This window comes from Schistosoma mansoni (genome assembly GCF_000237925.1).
Source record: "Schistosoma mansoni, WGS project CABG00000000 data, supercontig 0299, strain Puerto Rico, whole genome shotgun sequence".
Taxonomy (NCBI): Eukaryota; Metazoa; Platyhelminthes; class Trematoda; order Strigeidida; family Schistosomatidae; genus Schistosoma; species Schistosoma mansoni.
The window spans coordinates 1-18,793 of record NW_017386155.1 but is presented as its reverse complement, the minus strand read 5'-3'; the positions used below and the strand labels follow the sequence as shown (position 1 = coordinate 18,793).

Sequence of the window (18,793 nt, the reverse complement as noted above, 5' to 3'; positions counted from 1 at the left end):
TCGTCAAATACTGAATGAGCTTAAAAAACGTGGTTCTTTCCCACTGCCACGAATAAACGATACTTTAGATGTACTGCAAGTGATCAAGCTGTCGTTTCTATGTTATCACAAGTTTCTTCTGACGGTAAGTAATGAGTTACTGAATATGGAAGTTGAAAAGTATTATCGCACAACATGCAAAGAGATGAGCTACTTTAGGTATTAATTATTTAGACGTAAGCTTGTTGTTATCGTAAGGCTTTTACATGTTTACAGAAATTTAGATATCCCAAAGGGCAAACTGCACGATATCAGGAGTGTTTGCAAGAACATGACTACGAATGCACCCATAGGCCCGGCAAACAGCATCAAAACGCGGACGCTTTATCACACTGAGCAGCTAAACCTCCAAAGAATTTTCCTTCGTGCGTCACAACAACAATGAATATAATAGAGTTGAAAATTCTGAGATACTGAATGAGTTCATATTCAGGCAATAGATTCAGGAAACTTTAATAGTGCATAACGCCTTGAAAAACCAGACTTGTCGACCACCTTCAGAAGCAACTCAAGGTGTTAGCTGGTAAGGTAGATATTTATGGTCCATGTGGAAATTTCTAACAATAATGGATGGAGTATTATATTTTCTTTGCGGATCATACTATTCGATACAACTAGCAGTTCCATAATCTGTGGTCGGAGATGTGTTAGAAAAACGTTCATGAAGACTTGAGACACGGATGCGAGAATAAAATGGACGCCATAAAACGTAGATATTGGTGCTCAAAATAGAGGGAAGACATATGGAATAATATCACATGTAACATTTGTCAAATGACTATGAGCTCAAAAGACAGTCCTCGTGCTTCCTTAGTAAATATGAAACCAGGTTACCCGAAAGAGATGGTGGGGATTGACATTATTGACCCATTACGGGAAACCGACATGGGAAATAAGTTTATTTTGGTCACAGTTGGTCACCTTACAGAGTGTTGTTGAGCGATTCCCCTAGAAGGTACGGATCCTCGAACTGTAGCTAAAGCGCTGTTTGAAATTCGGGTTGCCCTTGGGGTGTCATGATTCACTCGCATCAACATAGAGGTACCAAGTTTGAAAGCATACTTTCTAAACGACTATATCAATTGTTAGCAGTTCACAAAATAAGAACTGCTGTTCACCACCTAGAAGACTTTGGGCTTGCGGAACGAACCAGCAGGACACGCAAAATCCTACTAAACACAATTGTTAATCAGGAGGAAGCTAAGTCGTTGGATTTAACTACAAAATTCCAATAAACAACAAAAAACAGGAAATTTAGAATGATAATTCTCGTACTTTATGGCTATAAAGCCTTAGACAAAACTCAAGTTTTACTCGGTGACTATTAAAGAAACCAGATTATTGGCTACTGTACAGTGAACGCGGTCGTTGTCGAAACCATGCTTCTGCGCTACTACTTGGATTCTAATGGAGACAGAGTGTATACTCTGAAAGTAAGTTCAAGTAAATTCTTACCTGTCACACTTTTGTAAAAACAATTTAAGTCCATTTTTCTTATTGTCTGAGTTCCATCAAATTATTGGGTAGTCGCAGCTCTTAAGGGTAATTATTCTGAGATTAAACAATTGTGAAACAAATAAAACTCCGTTGTTTGAGACTGTTTATTGTATCATTTAAAATACCTAGGGTATGTAGACACTTATTTCTTCAAACGTTGACCAACAGTGAAGTCATTAAATTTCATTTCTTCTCGAACTGTTGTTTCTGTTCAAATGGTTCAAATGGTTGAGGACGGAATAGAAGAAGCTTTCGCTTAACGGGCTTCCGTGTCTGATAGCAGTGGATCACCAATACCTCCAGGCAAGAACCTAGGTATATGAACGATAATAGAGGGAAAAAAAGAATTTGGTAAATCATAATAATATGTTATCCTTAGTCCTTAAGAATAAGTCAAGTTTTCTCTTAAAGGACTCCTGGGAGGTCGCTTGGACTAGCTCAGTCGGCAGCGAATTCCAGCACTTGACAACTCTAACGGAGTAGAAGTTGTGTCTGCAGTCTGTTCTGCTATGTAGGGTCTCCAATTTCTGGGTGTTACCTCTGAGGTTAGTGTTATGACTAAGCTTAAGAAGTTGTTTAAGGGGATGACCAGAAGTATTAAGGATACTATAAGTCATAAGAAGATCACCTCTAAGACGCCTATACTCTAACGGGTAAAGGTTAAGTGATTTGAGGCGCTCTTCATAAGGTTTGAATTTGAGACCCCGAACTGATTTCGTGGCTCGACGTTGTATACGTTCCAGAGTGACCTTATCCTTTTGGAGGGAGGGAGGAAATACTATGTTTCCGTACTCTAAGTGGGGACGAATAAAACTGTTGAAGATTATGTGGAAGGTTCTACCGTCAAACTGGCCAAAAATGCGCTTCAATGTTACCAGTGCAAGGTTTGCTTGAGAGGCGTTTTTGTCACAGTTCGCATACGATTTCAGGTCGTAGGGTACCAACACTCCTAAATCTTTTTCAACTTGGGAAACTTCTAGAGGTGAGTTACCTAAGTTATAACTATAGTCTGCAACATGTCTCAGATGGACTACCTTGCACTTTGAAGTGTTGAAGGTAAGTCCGTTGTCGTCTGCCCAACTTTGAAGTCGAGTCAGATCCTCCTGCAGAACTAGTATATCATTGTGAGTACGTATCTCTCTCCAAAGTTTCACATCATCAGCAAAAAGCAATAAATCAGATGAAACTTGTTGAGGAAGATCGTTAATATAAATCAAGAAGAGAAGAGGTCCTAGTATTGAACCCTGGGGGACCCCACTAGGGCATTCCATAGCCTGAGAGAGAGTGAAGTTAACCCTGACCTTAAAATGTCGGTTTTCTAGGTATGAAGTGATCCAGTCAATTAAAGGGGGTTTTATACCCAATCGTCCAAGCTTCTTGATAAGACATGCATGGTTGACCCTATCAAAAGCTTTTGAGAAGTCCAGGTAAATGACGTCAACCTTCCCCTTGCGATCAAGGATGGTTGTCCATTTATCCACCGCAGTCAGCAGGTTGGTCGTACAAGAATGACCTTTTCTGAAACCATGCTGTTGAGGCGAGAAGAACTTTGAGGATGATAAGTGTTCTAGTATGCCGTCGAATACTAGGGATTCCATAATTTTTGAAGGTATGGAGAGAAGGGCCACTGGTCGGTAGCTTGAGGGTTCACTGCGTCGACCTCCTTTGAAAATTGGTGTGATGTGGGCCAGCTTCCATATTTCCGGTAGTTTGCCTCTGCTTAGCGAGTGTGCAAACATCACGCTAAGTGGTGTCGCCAGGATTGAAGCTGCTTCCCTCAATACGGCGGAATGAACCATGTCCGGACCAGGAGAAGTGTCTTTTTTTAGGTTCTGCAGTTTACGGAGCACCAAGTCAGCACTCAGGTCCACTTCGGAAAGTCCTGTACAGGTGCAGGTGAAGCTTTCGTCAGTATGGTTGATGTGGGTCAGTTGGAATGTCCGGGAGTAATGTTCAGCCAAAAGGTTAGCGGCATCACTGTCGTTGTTGGTCGGGCCATTAGGACCAAGCAGTTGGGAAACTCCAGTTTTGCCTTGTCGAAGAGAAGCTGCATAACTGAACAAGCTTTTCGGATTGGAGACGAATCTATCGATAAGCTTGGTTTGGAACTGAAGCCTGTCTTCTCTTATTGCCTTTGTGCATGTGTTCCTTATATGTTTGTATTGCCTGTACGCGCCGTTGTTATCCGTTCGTTTATATTCAGCCCAACAGTGCCTTTTGCGGCTTAGCAAACGACGAGTGCGGTTCTTGATGATTGCAGGTTGCTTGTAGCTTTTTGGGACCATTTTAGGAACTGAATGCTCAGTAGCACATAAGATCGTGTGCAGTAAAAAATCCCAATGAGCATCCACTTCAATTTCAGGGCGAACATTCCAATCCACCTGTTGAAGATAGTCCTGTAAAGCTAACACATTCAACCGTTTGAAGTTCCAGCGCTTGTTGCTAGTAGGATATCGTAGCTCCGTCTTGCTGACAAAGCTGAATGATAAGACGGCGTGATCACTTTTGCCCAGGGGAGCCAGGATTGAGAGGTCGTCAACTAGGAATTCTTCGTTTGTGAATACCCAGTCTAAGCGTGACGGCGTCTGACTGTTTCTCCAACGGGTTGCCGACTTCATATTTTCAAATAATCCCAGGTCGCCGATAAGGTTGAAGAACAGAGCTTCAGTAGAGTTGGCACCACCAATGTATGTATGTTCCACGAAGTTGATTCTAGGGAGATTGAAATCCCCTAGAATCAGGATATGAGAGAATCCAAGACGCGTAGAGCGAGTTAATCCTTCCAGCAGACGTTTGTCATATTCGATGTCGGCAGTGGGCTTCCTGTAAACGACCCCAACTAGGCACCTCGAGGTGGTAGATAATCTTACTGAGCACCATACTGACTCGTCAAGATTGTGAAACTCTTGATTGTGAAGTTGGTGCGCATCCAGGCATGACCGTACGTATAGTGCTACCCCACCCCCCATTCCTGTTTTTCTGTCGTTGCGAAATAAAGACATCCCAGTTATTGCTAACTCTTGGTCCGTAAACTGAGACGTTGTCCAAGTTTCGGATATTCCTATCAGATGGGCATCATTAGCGTTGCTAAGTTCACGTAGCTCATCCATTTTGTTTGGCAAGCTCGCGGCGTTCGTGTATAGGCAGTTTATGCTTTCAATTTGGAACGCGTGAGCCTCTTCTTGTTTGTCTATATGAGCCGTGTGTGAGTGGACAGGTAGCCTACCTATACGATGTTTACCGAGTTGGTAGTCCCTGTCCTTTACACGTTTTTTTTATGATCAAGACAGTCCACGAGTGGAATTGTCAGCTCCAGCTTTCGTTTGTGCTTGATCCTGCTGTCGTGGGGCCTATCCGGATGCATATGGATGCCAGTTGGCAACCGACGTCTATTGGCACGAAATGCTTCCAGAGTTGCAGCCGCCATGTGGGAGGAGGGGAAGGTTATCTTCAGCAGCCGGGGCCTAGAGTCTCCGTCTCTCTTGGCCAGTCTCATTACCTGTTGGGTCAATATGTTCTTGAGTTTTAAGGAATGCTTGATGAATTTCCATTCCCGAATATCAGAGTTTGCTTGAGCTGGGTCCGTATTTTCCGGCACACCTTGCACAATGATATTTCGTCCACGGAAGAACGCCTCACGAGATTCCTTAGGGATGTTCCGGATGAGATTTCGTTCAGAATACGGTATGTCGGGCAGTATTCTTACGTTCCCATCGGACCTCAGTAAGTGACTGGCTAGCAGGACGTCCTCTACGTCGGAGGCATTCTTAAGTGTAACACGAAGCAGCCTCGGGTGGTTTAGGTGGTTAGAGTCCTTCCCCCGAGTGAGCCGTGTGACGGTCAAAGGCTCTATTCTAGGGAGTTCCAGCCTCTTGATTAATTCTCCCCAGAGCATCCTGTCGTTTTTGTCCTGCAAACTGAGAGGAAGGTCGGGGTTGTCAATAAGGTTCATGATTATGACAGAGTCGTCACGAACCGCAATTGATTTCCCAGGTTTTCCAAGGCGTCTAGGTTTGGTATCTTGTTGTTTGGATGTCGAGGCGCGTTTTCGATTCCTGGGCTCAGTGATGACCGGGCGGACAGTCTTGGGTGTAGACTGTGCGGCCAAAGCATCAATTGATTTACGCACGATACTTGGGACGTTCAGTTTCGGAGGGGACGCTTGGGCTTTATTACTCCTGTTAACGTGAGTCCATCCACCTACAGGATTTTTAGGAACCACTGTTTAATCACCATCGATCTCATCTCTGCTTCCTATGGCATATTTTCCCACCGTGATGATGTATACGTGGAAGATATCTTGCGTAGTTTTCGACTGTTTCTACCAAAACTGCTAGTGCGATTTGTTTGCTAAGAGGACTAATTGTCATGCAAGAATGCTTTCTTTTTTCAATTTTATTCATGCGATCATAGCTGAAAGCAGTTGTCCTCCATATGCTGTCCAAGTTAGTGGACATGTCACTACAAGATCTGAGGTAATAAGCGTACGATCGTTGACTGGGAATTTTAATCGTTAAACCTCTCACTTGCCTTCTATTTTCAAGAAAACTTGGGTAAGTTTACTGCTTGACCTCTGTCATCCGAAATTACGTGGTTGTTGTCTCTTAAGACGAAATGTACGTTAGAAATATTCGTTATAATCATTTCTGACGAAGGTTATTATTAAAATACCTACAAATCTAACAATGTGCCCGTCTCCTTTTTTAGGGATAGACCTGATCTGAGCTCTTTTTCAGTTGGTGATATAGTGTGCCTTAAGGCGAGTTGTTGTGCTCCTTTGTGATACTACCACACGTCAACACCTGCCACTAACTCTGCACGTAAGAAGCAAAAAGATGGTCTTCCCACATAACTCTGTAATTAGGGGTAATTCTTCCGGTTTGGCATCTATCCGACCGTCATGACTTCAGGCAGCTTTACCCGACAACAATCGGTTAAACTTTCTCGTTGGTAGAATTTGTTTTAGTTTTATACTTACCTAGGTTGTATATCTTGATACTCCTTATTCGTTTAGTAAATTTCGGCATCGTTATGTTTGTCCATCAATAGTATGTTGCTTCTAACCGTGGCTCGGGGGGTTGTAGTGCTCACATTTCAACCACTAGACTGCAGATTCAAGTCCCGTCTCACCGGATTGAGCAGCCGGTTAGTATCACTAGCTCTCATATTTACTTATTTATTTGAACATAAACATTAGTACAAGGGGGCACCAAGTACATACGTGCCACACTGCAACAATGAGGCCAGTAGCAGTTGTCATTGATTTGCGTGAGGACTGTGATACTGCTTAGGTGCCCAAACCGAAGCAAGTAGTTTTCTTAGGGGGCCACTCCCCGAACCTTTGACATAAAGCTCTAGTCCAGAGGGCAGTGGAGCAAATTTAAGAGATGCAGTCCCATGATGGCCCGTGACCAACAATGGGTTCATATGCCGTTTGTTCCCTCATGATCCCGTAGCCTGTGTGCACCATTGGTTTGTAACCAGGGTTTCCTATCTCCCCTAGGTAGGTTCTCCGTACTCACCAACCCAGTTTCGTAAACAACACCCACGCTGCGAGGTAGTGAGTTTTGTTTATTTGGACACAAGTATTGATACAAAGGGGCACCAAATACGTATGCTCCACACAATAACAATAAAGCTGTGAAGAAATAGTGGATGTAAAGTGCGTATAAGGAAAAGAAAAACAACGAACAGAAATTTTTAAATTTATTATTTATTTATTTAAACACATACATATTGGTACAAAAGGGCACCAGATACATATGCGTCACACAAAATAATGAAAGTAGAGAGGGAAGGGATAAAAAGATAAGGCGGACTGAAATGTACAACCAGAAGACTCTTTCAGTTAAGAAAGTTAGAACCACTCTTTATGAAGAAAGTAAAAGAAGGTTACAGCAGGATCGCCACTGGCTTCTATTCTGAGCCATATCTGATAACGTCTCTAGCCACTGTGTTGCACCATCTCTCGGACCCCAGCCAGGGAGTCGTGAAGGACCAACAGAAGCTAGCCCTTTGCAGCTTTCTTTCATGCCACGACACCATGTCATACACTGACCTCCTCTCCGCTTTTTCCAACCAGTCCCAGAGTCGGCAAATAATGCACGGTGTGGAATTCTCTGGGACGACATTCGTAAAACATGTCCAAGCCACCGAAGTCGGTGTTTCAAGATGGTGACACCAATTGAATTATCGTCTCTGCGCCCGAACACACGATGCCAAACCTCTGCATTACTAACATGGTGTTGCCACTGGATGTCAGCAATCCTTCGGAGACAACGATGATCGAACACAGAGAGTCGTCTAACATCCTCAACTCGAAGAGGCCAGGTTTCACAAGCATAGAGCAAAACTGTTCTCACCGACGCGTTGTAGATCCGACCTTTTACAGCCAGACTAACATCACGAAGGCGCCAAAGATGGCCTTAATTGGCATAAGCCGCTCTGGCTTTCATTATACGTGCATCAATCTCATCGCTCACGCCAACACCAGCACTTATGAGCTACCTAGATACACGAACTTCTCAACTACTTCAATCTGCTCACCATCTAGGGTGGGTACAGGATGAGAATCCTGCCAGTCTTGTAGGAGTACTTTGCACTTAGAGGGTGCAAAGCACATACCGTACCTGAGGACACTGATTGCCAACTGATTAAGTGCGGATTGCATGCCTTGGGCATTATCGCACAGTAAGACAATATCATCCGCATACTCGAGGTCGAGAAGTCGTTCTCCAGGCAACATATCCACACCGCCATTACTTACATCCATCAGAGCTCTTCCCAGGATGTCGTCGATGGCAAAGTTGAAGAGGAATGGTGAGATCGGGCAACCCTGCCTAACCCCATTGCTTGAACGGAACAAGGGAGAGAGGTGGTTGTATGCCCTCACTCTGCCTGAGGTGTTCGTATACAGGGCCTTTAAGATGTTAATAAACTTCTCAGGCACACCCTCCTTCAATAGACAATCCCACAGAACAGTCTTGTCCAACGAATCGAAAGCGGATCTGATATCAAGAAACACTACGATTGTTGGCCTGCGATAAGTATGACGGTGTTCTAACATTTGGCGGAGGGTGAAGATGTGATCAATGCATCCTCGACCAGGACGAAAACCAGCCTGCTCCTCGCGAGTCAATCGTTTTCGGGCTTTAAACAACCTACGAAGAATGACAGAAGCCAATAGTTTGGACGCAATCGGAAGTAGACTTATCCCCCGATATTTGTTATAGAAACGATGTGAACCATTTTTAAAGACAGGGTAGTGAGTAGGATTTGCCTTGCAGTGGCTGTATACACGGGCCCATGTGAGAGCATTTCGAAAGGGAGAGCTGACTTCCTCTGCCCTCGGCTGTACCAGGGCATTCGGGGGCCTAGCCCCCATACACAAAGTGTGACCAAAAGCTAAGTACACAACTTTGTATTTGACGAACATCATCTAGTTATGTTAAATTTATCTTGTTTGTTTCCTCATTGAAGCAGTTTCTGGTTCGTCCGTATTCCTACTTAAGTACTTCCTCCAATGCTTCATAGGGTTTTTCTCTCGCTGACCTATTCCTTGGTTCTTTATTGTGCTCATCTTACCTTTCTAGCAGTATTGATCCATCCTAAAACTCATGAGTCAAGGCAATTACTTACCTGACTACATGTGGGTGGTTTTGAAATCTAAACATACGGAGTTAATAATTCTTTTACTGGGGCTTAAGGACAATAAACCTTGAGTGGTCGGACACTTTCAAACATGCACTAATACTTTTGCAAACTTTCAATCAAAAGTTTGATCGCTACCAGTTACTTTTGATGTTATAGATCGAACTTCTCTCAGCAATGTCATCAGGATAGGAAACAATGTATCTATAAATTGCAAACACTCGTCGGCGATAGATCTTAAGACTCTTATAATCTCTGACCTATGTAACATGTTATTTTAAGGATAACATCACTGCAGCATGAACTTGCGAATTCTTAAAGTAAGCACGCTCAACCTTACCTTTCAAATAAAAACCATTATTGGGGGAGTAAAAGTCTCAAGGTAACCGTTGTTTCCAGGTTTACGTACCACTCTTCATTGTTTAGACGTGTAAACATCTCTTAACAAATCTGCATTAACGTCTAGTGTTTTGCAAAAAAAGTTGTCGTGTTAGTGGTTATGTTTGAGATCACGGTTATACGTTGGGTCTGTTACTAGAAGTCAACAATACTTATTACTTCAGCGTAAACTTAGTTAAGCAAATTATTTTTACTTATATTTGCAGTGTAATTAGCTCTAAAAATACACCAGTAGCCTTTCAACATCGTAATTATTGCTTCTTTCATTTTCAGTCGTTCGATCCTGAAAACAAACCAACATTCAGTGCACACCCTGCACGTTTCACTCCAGAAGATCGTTATTCCAGGCACCGAATTACATTGAAATCAAGGTTTGGTATCTTACCAAGTCAGTATCCTCCAATTGTGTACTAAGAAAATGACAATAAAATTTTTACTTATTTATATATGTCTTATTGTTTTATAGAAAGCGTACAATAAATAGTTAGTTGGTAGATGTGGAGATAACAGGAATATCAAATAAATCGCAAACACCTTCTGTATCATCCAGATTGTAGTTGAAATCACATTCACTGGGAGGTGGACTGAGTGGCAATAATGGACTCACAAATGCTTTCTCTTCTGAAAATAAAAGAAATTATCTTTTAAGTAAACCAATGACAATAATGCGACATTCACGTCTGATCATTACATAGTATATATTTTGTCTATTAATTTTTGCCCAACTGCAGATGCTATACTGACTTAGTTTGGGCTTACTTGTTGTGATGACATAGATAAGCTACATCCCCGTGTCGTGCCATACCAGTCACATCGGTTTAATACCAGTTGAACTTAAAGACAGCAACTTAAGGCCTGAGCGCAGTCTTATTGCCGGCTGTACAGAAGTCTAATGAAATTAGAGTATCTTCAGATAATCGGCGGTTCTGTCTTCTCAGACCTGTATGAAGGAATCGGAGAGGGTACATCCTAAAAATAGCACGTTTAACCTTGTCCTACAGATTACTAATGCTGATCATAAAGCTTGAGGAGCACAGGGATAACACCAGCGGTTATACCTTGGGCTCTATGGTCACGCTCCCAAGCCAAGAAGGTCACTACTGATAGCTCAGTTTTTTCCAAATATTTCGACAATATATATCACCCTACATTTTGAGCTACCGGTAAGTGACAACCGCCCACATCATTAGAGATAATCTTGTTTATGGTTAAATCCTTACTTCGCTTCCCGATATTTTTTGTCTCCGCTATTGGCTATCGTCTTTCAGCTTCACTTTTTTCTCTACACACAATCAGTGCTAACGGTTTGATTTACGAATTGCTATTTCCGGCATCCTGAAACCACGTCCTAAACTGTTGGAGTTTTCTATGTTCAGATTGAACAGCTGACTCTAGAAACCCGTTCTATTAGCATATGCTGCTTCTTCATAACTCATGCATATACAAACCAAGTGTGGCTACTGGTTTGACATCAACTATCTAATATAGAGGACCAACACGATCCCCCCTTGTGTGTTTTCAGACTTGGGTGGACAATGGGGGAAACTGTAAGCGATAGTCCAACTGGCCTCCAGTTGCCGATTACTTGCAAATAAATAGGAAATCTACACGTTCCTTAACTCTTAGTGATGTGAGGAAGATCATATCTCACTTATAGTGACGGAGAAAAGCAGGGACGTGGGTTAGCTTAGGAGGTTCTTAAGGATGGTTGTCCAGTTCTAGCAGTTAATTTGGCTTACATACTACCTAGGGACTGAGAGCTGGACACAATCTCATCTGACTGGCCTTTGTCGCTAATCATCGTATTTTATAAGAAGACAGAAATCCTCCTGCGATTGCCACGAAGGAATCAGTTTGGCTAATATGGTATCTAAAATACTAGCCTTTATAACCACCTAACTCTAAGATTTTAAACAGCAAACTTAGGGAAAGTAGGCTCATTTTAGACCTAATTGTGGATATTCTGAACAAATATTCCTTGTCCGTCCAGTTGGTGAAAATAGAGATACTACGGACACTCGAATGAAAAGCAGTGTTTGGATCCATTGACTGCAACGTTTTGCGGTAGCATTTGTCATGAAGAGATGAGCCGAAGATGTACGTAAGCCTTGTGAATTCTTTTAATTCGTACACAACTGGTCGAGTCTGGGCTTAGGATGGACTGCCTGATACCTCCATTTGTATCCAACGTTGTTACACAGATGCTTTCAGAGGTAAGCACCTTACTTATTTTGGAGGTTTCAACAGTCTTGGTGGGTTGGTGTCCAATGGAATCTGGACGCGAATTCGAGAAGTTTACTTGGCCTTAGCCAACTTACATCAAATGTGAGGTGAGCGTAAGCCCGTCTGTCAACCAGAAGGCGAGTATACTGAGAAGCAGTTCGCTTATTTTTTACAGACGTAAAGCATGGTTTCTAAAAGTAGAAGATACCCGTGAGTTAATTGTTTGATCATAGATGTCTTTGAAGCATTCTCCGCATACATTAAGATCGTCAGGTGAGCGATTTCGGGATTAGAGTAAGGGTACCAGGTAAAGATATTAAATTGGTTGGTGAGGCACTGATACTTCATAGCACGTGATGGTTGGGATGTGTACGTCACTACCATCTACCTCTAAGCATAATGTCTACTGATGTGTGGGCACACTGGAAGAATGCTACGGACTGCCAATGTAAAATTATTCTATTAGTGAATAGAAACTGAGTTGGTTTCTTATACCTTACTGTTCACCACATAATGAGATAGAATATGTGTTTCATATACGTATGTTCTAATGAATTTCTCCTTGCTGCGTGTGAATTAAGGGACGGCCATGCACGTGTAATTAAGATTATGTACGACAACATTAGTCTTAGGTACTTCGGGACAGATATATCACATAGCAATTGTGTTACATGTTCAGTTTGACAGTGGGGTAGAAATAAGTAAAAGTGTGCCAAACCTCAACGTTTCTTGAGTACAACTTACCATTAGATTTCAGGGCGGGACGACGAGCGAGAGCAATAGAGTCCGAAGTTGCTGGCACTGGGAGTACACGAGCTTTGTCACTACCCTCTTCTTGATTTACCAACAAAACGTGAATAGGTGTTGTGAAGCTTTTCACATGAACCTAGACAATAAAATGCTTCAGAGTCAACAAAATTCGATATTAACAAGTTAAAGAATATCAGGAAGCTAAAAGACCCTTAGATGCTGTTATACAGCTTTTTCAATGTTTCGTCGGTTTACGTGGACGTGGTTTTTCAGGACTGCAAGTGATATCTCGCAGGAAAAGTCAGGGCCAATGGGCAGATTGTGAATAGAACCTTCAAGTTCCGTAATTTGAGGTTTATCCTCCGAAAATGTATGTTGGTCAAATCCTGATTATAAGCAATTACCAATCAATGTATACCTAACTTTCTTTGACCTAGCATATCCATTTTATGTTTATTTTACTCAGAATCTTATCTGTATTGGAAAGTCCAACTTATCTAAAGCTCGCAAACTCTTTTTTTCTTGAAGCACTCGGCTAGTGTGGTAGACGGCGAAACTCATCCAAAACCACTTATTTCACTTAAATTTACCACCCAGAACGTTTATGACGGACAGTGTTTTATAGATATTTTACTTCAGAAACGTTTTCAACATTTCAGAGCTTTGGATGTCTTCCGTTCTAGTTAAAAGAACTCACCTATTGAGGGCTCTCATGATAACAATTTTCAGCACCGTCTGTATACATATTTCATTGTGCTATTTGGATGAAAGATGTCGAGAAGAATTAAATTCCTGTGAAACGAAGATTAGTGGTATCAGGTTGTTGGCTGATCAAGTCAATAGTTAATAACATTTCAAGTCACCAAGTTTATCGATCCTATAAGAATTGTCTTGAGACCGAAATCAGTAGCGATCTTAATGTATTATCCTTTTGTTTTCCATATAAATAGTAGGATGAACTATTAAAAAAAGCATTCCACCTTTCTCTTATCTGGATCGTCTTAACAATTTTTTATGTGGTTTTTATTTGTTTACAATATTGTCAATTATTATTGTGAAAGTCGTCTCTTTCGAGTTTCTATTTTGTTGAAATAAATGCAAGAAATTGATTTATATCAGGCAGACTATTTAAAGAATTTACCACAAAAAGAAGACCGATTTTATTTATTTATCATTCCTTAGTAACAGCGAAATCAACATATAAAAAGTCTATTATAAGGTCAGTACTACACGCCACAATCATTTTTTACATGATCAAACATAAATACCAGTAGTTCCAGAGCTTCATGGGATAAACAGTTCTTAAGTTATTCCAAAAATAATGAATAGTCTATTTCTAACAGTGGTTTTATCAATTGCTTACCGAGTGAATAAGGATATATATATAATTAACCAATAGTCAACAACAAACCGGCCTGTCTAATTATTTTACTAATTGGGATATTACGAATAAATCATATTTATTATTTAAACCTGTCTGTCTCTAACTTATATATATATATATATATATATATATATATATATATATACATCTTTAAGATTGGGATGGTAATTATTTTTAACGGTTTAATTAATCAAACTTATCCACTTTATACGGGTTTACTAGTTGGAACTTCAAAATCGATTATTTTAAAATAACGTCAACAGTGAAAACTGAAAGGTGCACAGGCTCACTTTGTATGAACGTTTTAATGAGAAAATCGTTTGAACAGGTTGTTGGTCCATAGGATTTTCAGGTACAGGTGCTTCCAGTTTAGTTCCAGGTGGTGCACGTATTATCAGCATTGTACGATCTTGAAAAATATTAATCAGATCTTGATGAGTAACATAAGCGTATTGCAGATTATCTAAATCTTCTTGAACATTCTTCAGTGACTGTAAAACTTTTCCTCTATGTTCATCAACTTTTTTTTCTAAATTTTCTAAATACTCAACTTCAGCTTGAAGTTCATCCAGACGAGCTTGAATATCAGGTCCATTTGTAGCTGCACTTCCTCCCCTATTTTTGAGGTAAATATGAAAAGTGAACAGTCATTGATCAAACTCATGTATGTGGAATACGGAATATAACAGTGATAAACGGTAACTGAATGACCATAAACATAAGTACATAGATTGATAAACTTACGACATAAAATGAGCTAACAGATAATTTTGCTGTTCCTCCATCGGTTTGCAACTCGATCACTACGTGCTTTATTGTACTACATGATATAAGACGACAGTCATATAAAACGACAACTATCGCTTCCTTTTTTACTACACATAAATTTTAGTGCATTTAGATAACAAAGAAGTATGTGGCACATAAATAAAGACAACACTGTGAAGAAATGAAGGAAGGGGAGTACATTTGGAAGTATTAAATACATAAATGTGCAAGAAAGATATGAAATTTGAGATATAGTTCAACTAAGTGTAATCACGAAACGCTTCTCTCGTTTAAGGTGGGTTTTTCTTACTTCTGTAAGTGTAAAAACTGACACCAAGATCGCCATTATTTTCTGTTTCGAGCCAAGTCTGGTAACGTCTCAAGTCACCTGGCTGCACAGTCTTTGGAACCCCAACCGAGGAATTTCGATGGGCTGACAGAATTTAGTCCTAAACAGATTTCTTTTATACAACAGTGTCGTGTCATCAACCGAACATATCTACATTTTTTAGCCAATCTGAGTAAGCAAGCAATGTGGAGACCACTGGGCTTACATATATAACGTATATTCAAGTCGCCGAAGCCAGTGGTGACATTAACTACATTATCGTCACTGTGCCCGGATACAGTCCTGAGTCCCAGGATCACTAAAACGATGTTGTCGTCGGATATCAGCAATGCTTAGGAGCAAAATATGATTGAACACAGAGTCCCCAAGCATCATCAACTTCAAGGGGTTAGATTTAACAAAGATAGAGTACAGCTTCCCTCAACGATGCGTTACGATCCCGAACTTTTACAACCAAACTAACATTATGATGGCACCACATGCCACAGATCGAGATAAGCCGCTTTACCTTTTATTAGGTATAGACTGGTCTCATCAGTCACATCACCACGACCAAGATACAGAAACTTTCGGGCTACTTTTAATGGATTACCAAAAGTGGGTACCAACACAGGCTTCAGTAGGCCTTACAGAAGTACATAGCATTTAGAAATTGCAAAGTACATTCTGTGCTTACGGATACAGATTGGTAAATCAATAAGTGAGGTTTAGGTAGCTCGCATATCACCACTTAGTAAGACAACATCGCCTGTGAAACCGATGCCAAAATGTCTTTCTTCATGTAACAGATCCACATCACGACTAGAAAAACTGGCATTTTAAGTTATATTTTAGTCACAAATAGTCAAAAAACTAATTGATACCTCTTAGATACACTTTTACTTATTAAAAGTAAAACTTTATCTCTTTTGTACTTATTTTGACAAATACAAGGCTCTGATAAATGTGCAACATACGGGAAAGTGGCAATACTATGGAGGGACCAAAATGGAAACAAGAATAACAAGTGTTAAGTAGCATAGCTCATACAATAATATAATCAGAACAGACTCCGACCATCTAGAGTGTTTACCTTATTCTCGATGAATAACGTAAAATAAGATAACGATAGAATACACAATGCATGTCTCGTGAGTCGGGTGTGAGAAAGTCCCAAGTCGTTGAGTTGCATGACCCCTAGGATCCTATCTAGTAATATATAACGATCCGATGGGTGTTAGAAAAACATACGTATTCCCAAATAAACACCCATATCATAAACTGACTTCTGCCTTGACTTCCTAATTTAACCCCTGGACCAACAAATAAGGCATGGTATAAGCGCTTCCACGAGGCTCGATGAAACTGTCGATAGTTTTAGGGGATAATTTTAGACTCTGACTATCTACTAGAGTAGGCGTTGAAGGAAAGCTATGGACTGAAAAACCAAAACACAGTGTCGTTTCGTGGTCATGTATTGCTGTTCTGAGATATATTAGTAGGTGCATACTATCATTAACCTTTTGTCCATTCTTAGACCTTGAGCCTCAAAATCATATAATTTCTATTATTCTTTTATTTAGGATAGTTGTGTGTGCTTTACCACCATGAATACTAGTAAACCTTGTGATCTGGTGTTAAGGTTGATAAAATACACTGATTGTGTTTATTTGGTGTGGGAAATTGGACAGTTGCACACTTATACTAGGCTTACGGTTGCCTATGACTGGTTGCCGAGACGACGTACTTCAAACGTCTTGAAGCTGGAGTTTCATAATGACAATACTTACTGACTCAAAGACATGCCGCAGGGTTTCAGAGTTACTTTCTCGTCGTTAATACAGTATGCGAACAATGGTACGTTAACAAATGCGACCAAACATTTGGTGGAAATACTCCGTTTAGGAAAGCATACGGGTAGATTGCTTGTACGTATTGTGTATCAAATATCTCATAAACTTGCCGAATTCACGAAAGTGCTGAGTATGACTCATATGGATATTGGCCTTATTGGAGTTCATCATACTGTAGTGCATCATAACGATTTACATTCACGGAAGAGATTTATTTGGGTCGTAGGTACACTGATTATATCTACTTAGGCCATAGGCTTCAATAAGTAACGCAGGAAAAAATCACCGTTTCTTCGAGGCAAAACCATCTTCGATTTTTTCAGTAAAGGATTGTGTTTCTAGGTTGCTGGCTCTCTAGCAATTTGGAAAGTTGATCGTCATTAGGGAAACTACAAAAACAAGTGGAGTAAGACATAATAAAACTTCAGTTACCTAACTAGTTATGTGCATTATGTAAAAGTATAAAAAATAAACCAAACATAAAACTAATACATGACATGTTTTTAGACACATTATTTCATAAGTTCTGAATCTAGCCATCAGAGATCAGTTAAGTGGTTGAGTACTCTGAAAGTGTCTTGTGTATCAAAAAGTAAATATCAAGAAATGATTCAGTTCATACAATATTATCATTAAGACATGATGTATACAGACTTACTTCCACTGAATACTGTTTTTAGTTCGCTTTTCTATCAAACCTATACCTTCCAAAACATTCGTAATGTCATAGATCCTTCTTTTTTGCCTCACAGCTAGGAAATCTGCCGCCTGATAAGCGTATAGAGAAGCGGAACATGAAACATACCATTTTAAGGTCCAAAATTCCATCTGGAGCCTCTTTAAGAAGCTGAACAAACTTTTCCGTGAGTAGACCTAAACTTTTTTCATGGCGGTTGAGATCTCGAAGAGTATGTTGATCTAGTGGGAACTCATTAAACATAAGTCCCTGATTCGGATACATATTGTAGCGAACCTTGAGACTTGACCTTGAGAGGAAAGTTCACCCTGATTTGATGTACAATATATCTCATGAATGAGGTGGTTGTGGAGCGGAGAGAAGAAACTTTAGCTTGAAGAGCTTCAGTATAGGGTGGCAATGGACATCCAATGTCCCAAGGTAAGAACCTAGGTATATTTAACGATAGAAAGAGAAAATATTAGTAAAATTCAGTGAAATGCTGTCCTTAGTTCTTAAGAATATGTCAAGTTTTCTCTTAAAATTCTTCCGAGAAGTTGATTGTGTTCAGATTCAGATTTGTGTGTAGTAAGGACAGAAGGACCATGGCCTATTGTGTTGTTTATATGAACCAATGACTCCTTTGTAATGATGACTGCTTGATTTTGAATTCCAAATACAATGCAATCGTTAGTGTTCATCTAATACTTCTTGATTAAATTGCGTTCTTCTGGGATTACTAGTTCATATTATAATTCAAATACTTCAAATCATCACATTGACGTCACGAGGGAGCCTGTGATGGAACGCTTGTTTATACATTCAGATTTTAATTCTTTTCAGTTTCAGTTCAGTTTGGAAAGGACAGGAGGCTTGATGGCCTGTGTTAGTCCTGGTAATGATGGTCTCTCAGCTGATCCATCTTTCTTTTGAAAGATATAGTGACATTTATGTCTAGTGATTTTTTGTAACAACAAATTAAAGGTCACATATTTTTCCTAGTTGTCACACTTTTTATGTAATCACACTCATATTTGATATCTATTGTTTTTCTGTATCAATCGTAAAGAAACGAATACTTTTGTTTGGTTATATATAACACGACTTCACTACCGCGCTTCTTAAAATATAAACGTGGTATCCGCCGTCTATTCTTCTGCTTTAACGGCCACGGCCTTTGATTGAAGATTATAATACTATTATAATACTATTATAATCTTCAATCA

At 40.2% G+C, this 18,793-nt stretch overlaps 2 protein-coding genes across 2 annotated transcripts; one reads left to right on the top strand and one right to left on the bottom strand.

Moving 5' to 3' along the window:
• Positions 1-1,418: 1,418 nt before the first annotated feature.
• Positions 1,419-9,999, top strand: Smp_093320 (ribosome biogenesis protein Nop10, putative; the record flags this gene model as incomplete). Its single annotated transcript, XM_018792412.1, has 2 exons — positions 1,419-1,472; positions 9,859-9,999. The coding sequence occupies 2 exons, from the start codon at positions 1,419-1,421 to the stop codon at positions 9,997-9,999; spliced, it is 195 nt and encodes a 64-aa protein (XP_018644400.1).
• A 12-nt stretch (positions 10,000-10,011) lies between these two features.
• On the bottom strand, positions 10,012-17,871 carry Smp_093310 (E2F/DP family, putative). Its single transcript, XM_018792411.1, has 5 exons — positions 17,697-17,871; positions 17,550-17,659; positions 14,233-14,557; positions 12,553-12,694; positions 10,012-10,206 (listed from the first exon to the last, which is right to left on the bottom strand). The coding sequence occupies exons 1-5, from the start codon at positions 17,850-17,852 to the stop codon at positions 10,070-10,072; spliced, it is 870 nt and encodes a 289-aa protein (XP_018644399.1). The 5' UTR covers positions 17,853-17,871; the 3' UTR covers positions 10,012-10,069.
• Positions 17,872-18,793: the final 922 nt, after the last annotated feature.

Bases quoted from the DNA above. Each gene is read 5' to 3' on its own strand.
- Smp_093310 (XM_018792411.1), bottom strand. From the start codon at position 17,852: ATGTATCCGAATCAGGGACTTATGTTTAATGAGTTCCCACTAGATCAA. The intron at 14,558-17,549 runs GTAAGTCTGTAT...CCTCAAAAATAG, and splicing joins AAAAACAGTATTCAGTGGAA to GGGAGGAAGTGCAGCTACAA. The intron at 10,207-12,552 runs GTAAGTTGTACT...TTTTATTTTCAG, and splicing joins TCCCGCCCTGAAATCTAATG to AAGAGAAAGCATTTGTGAGT.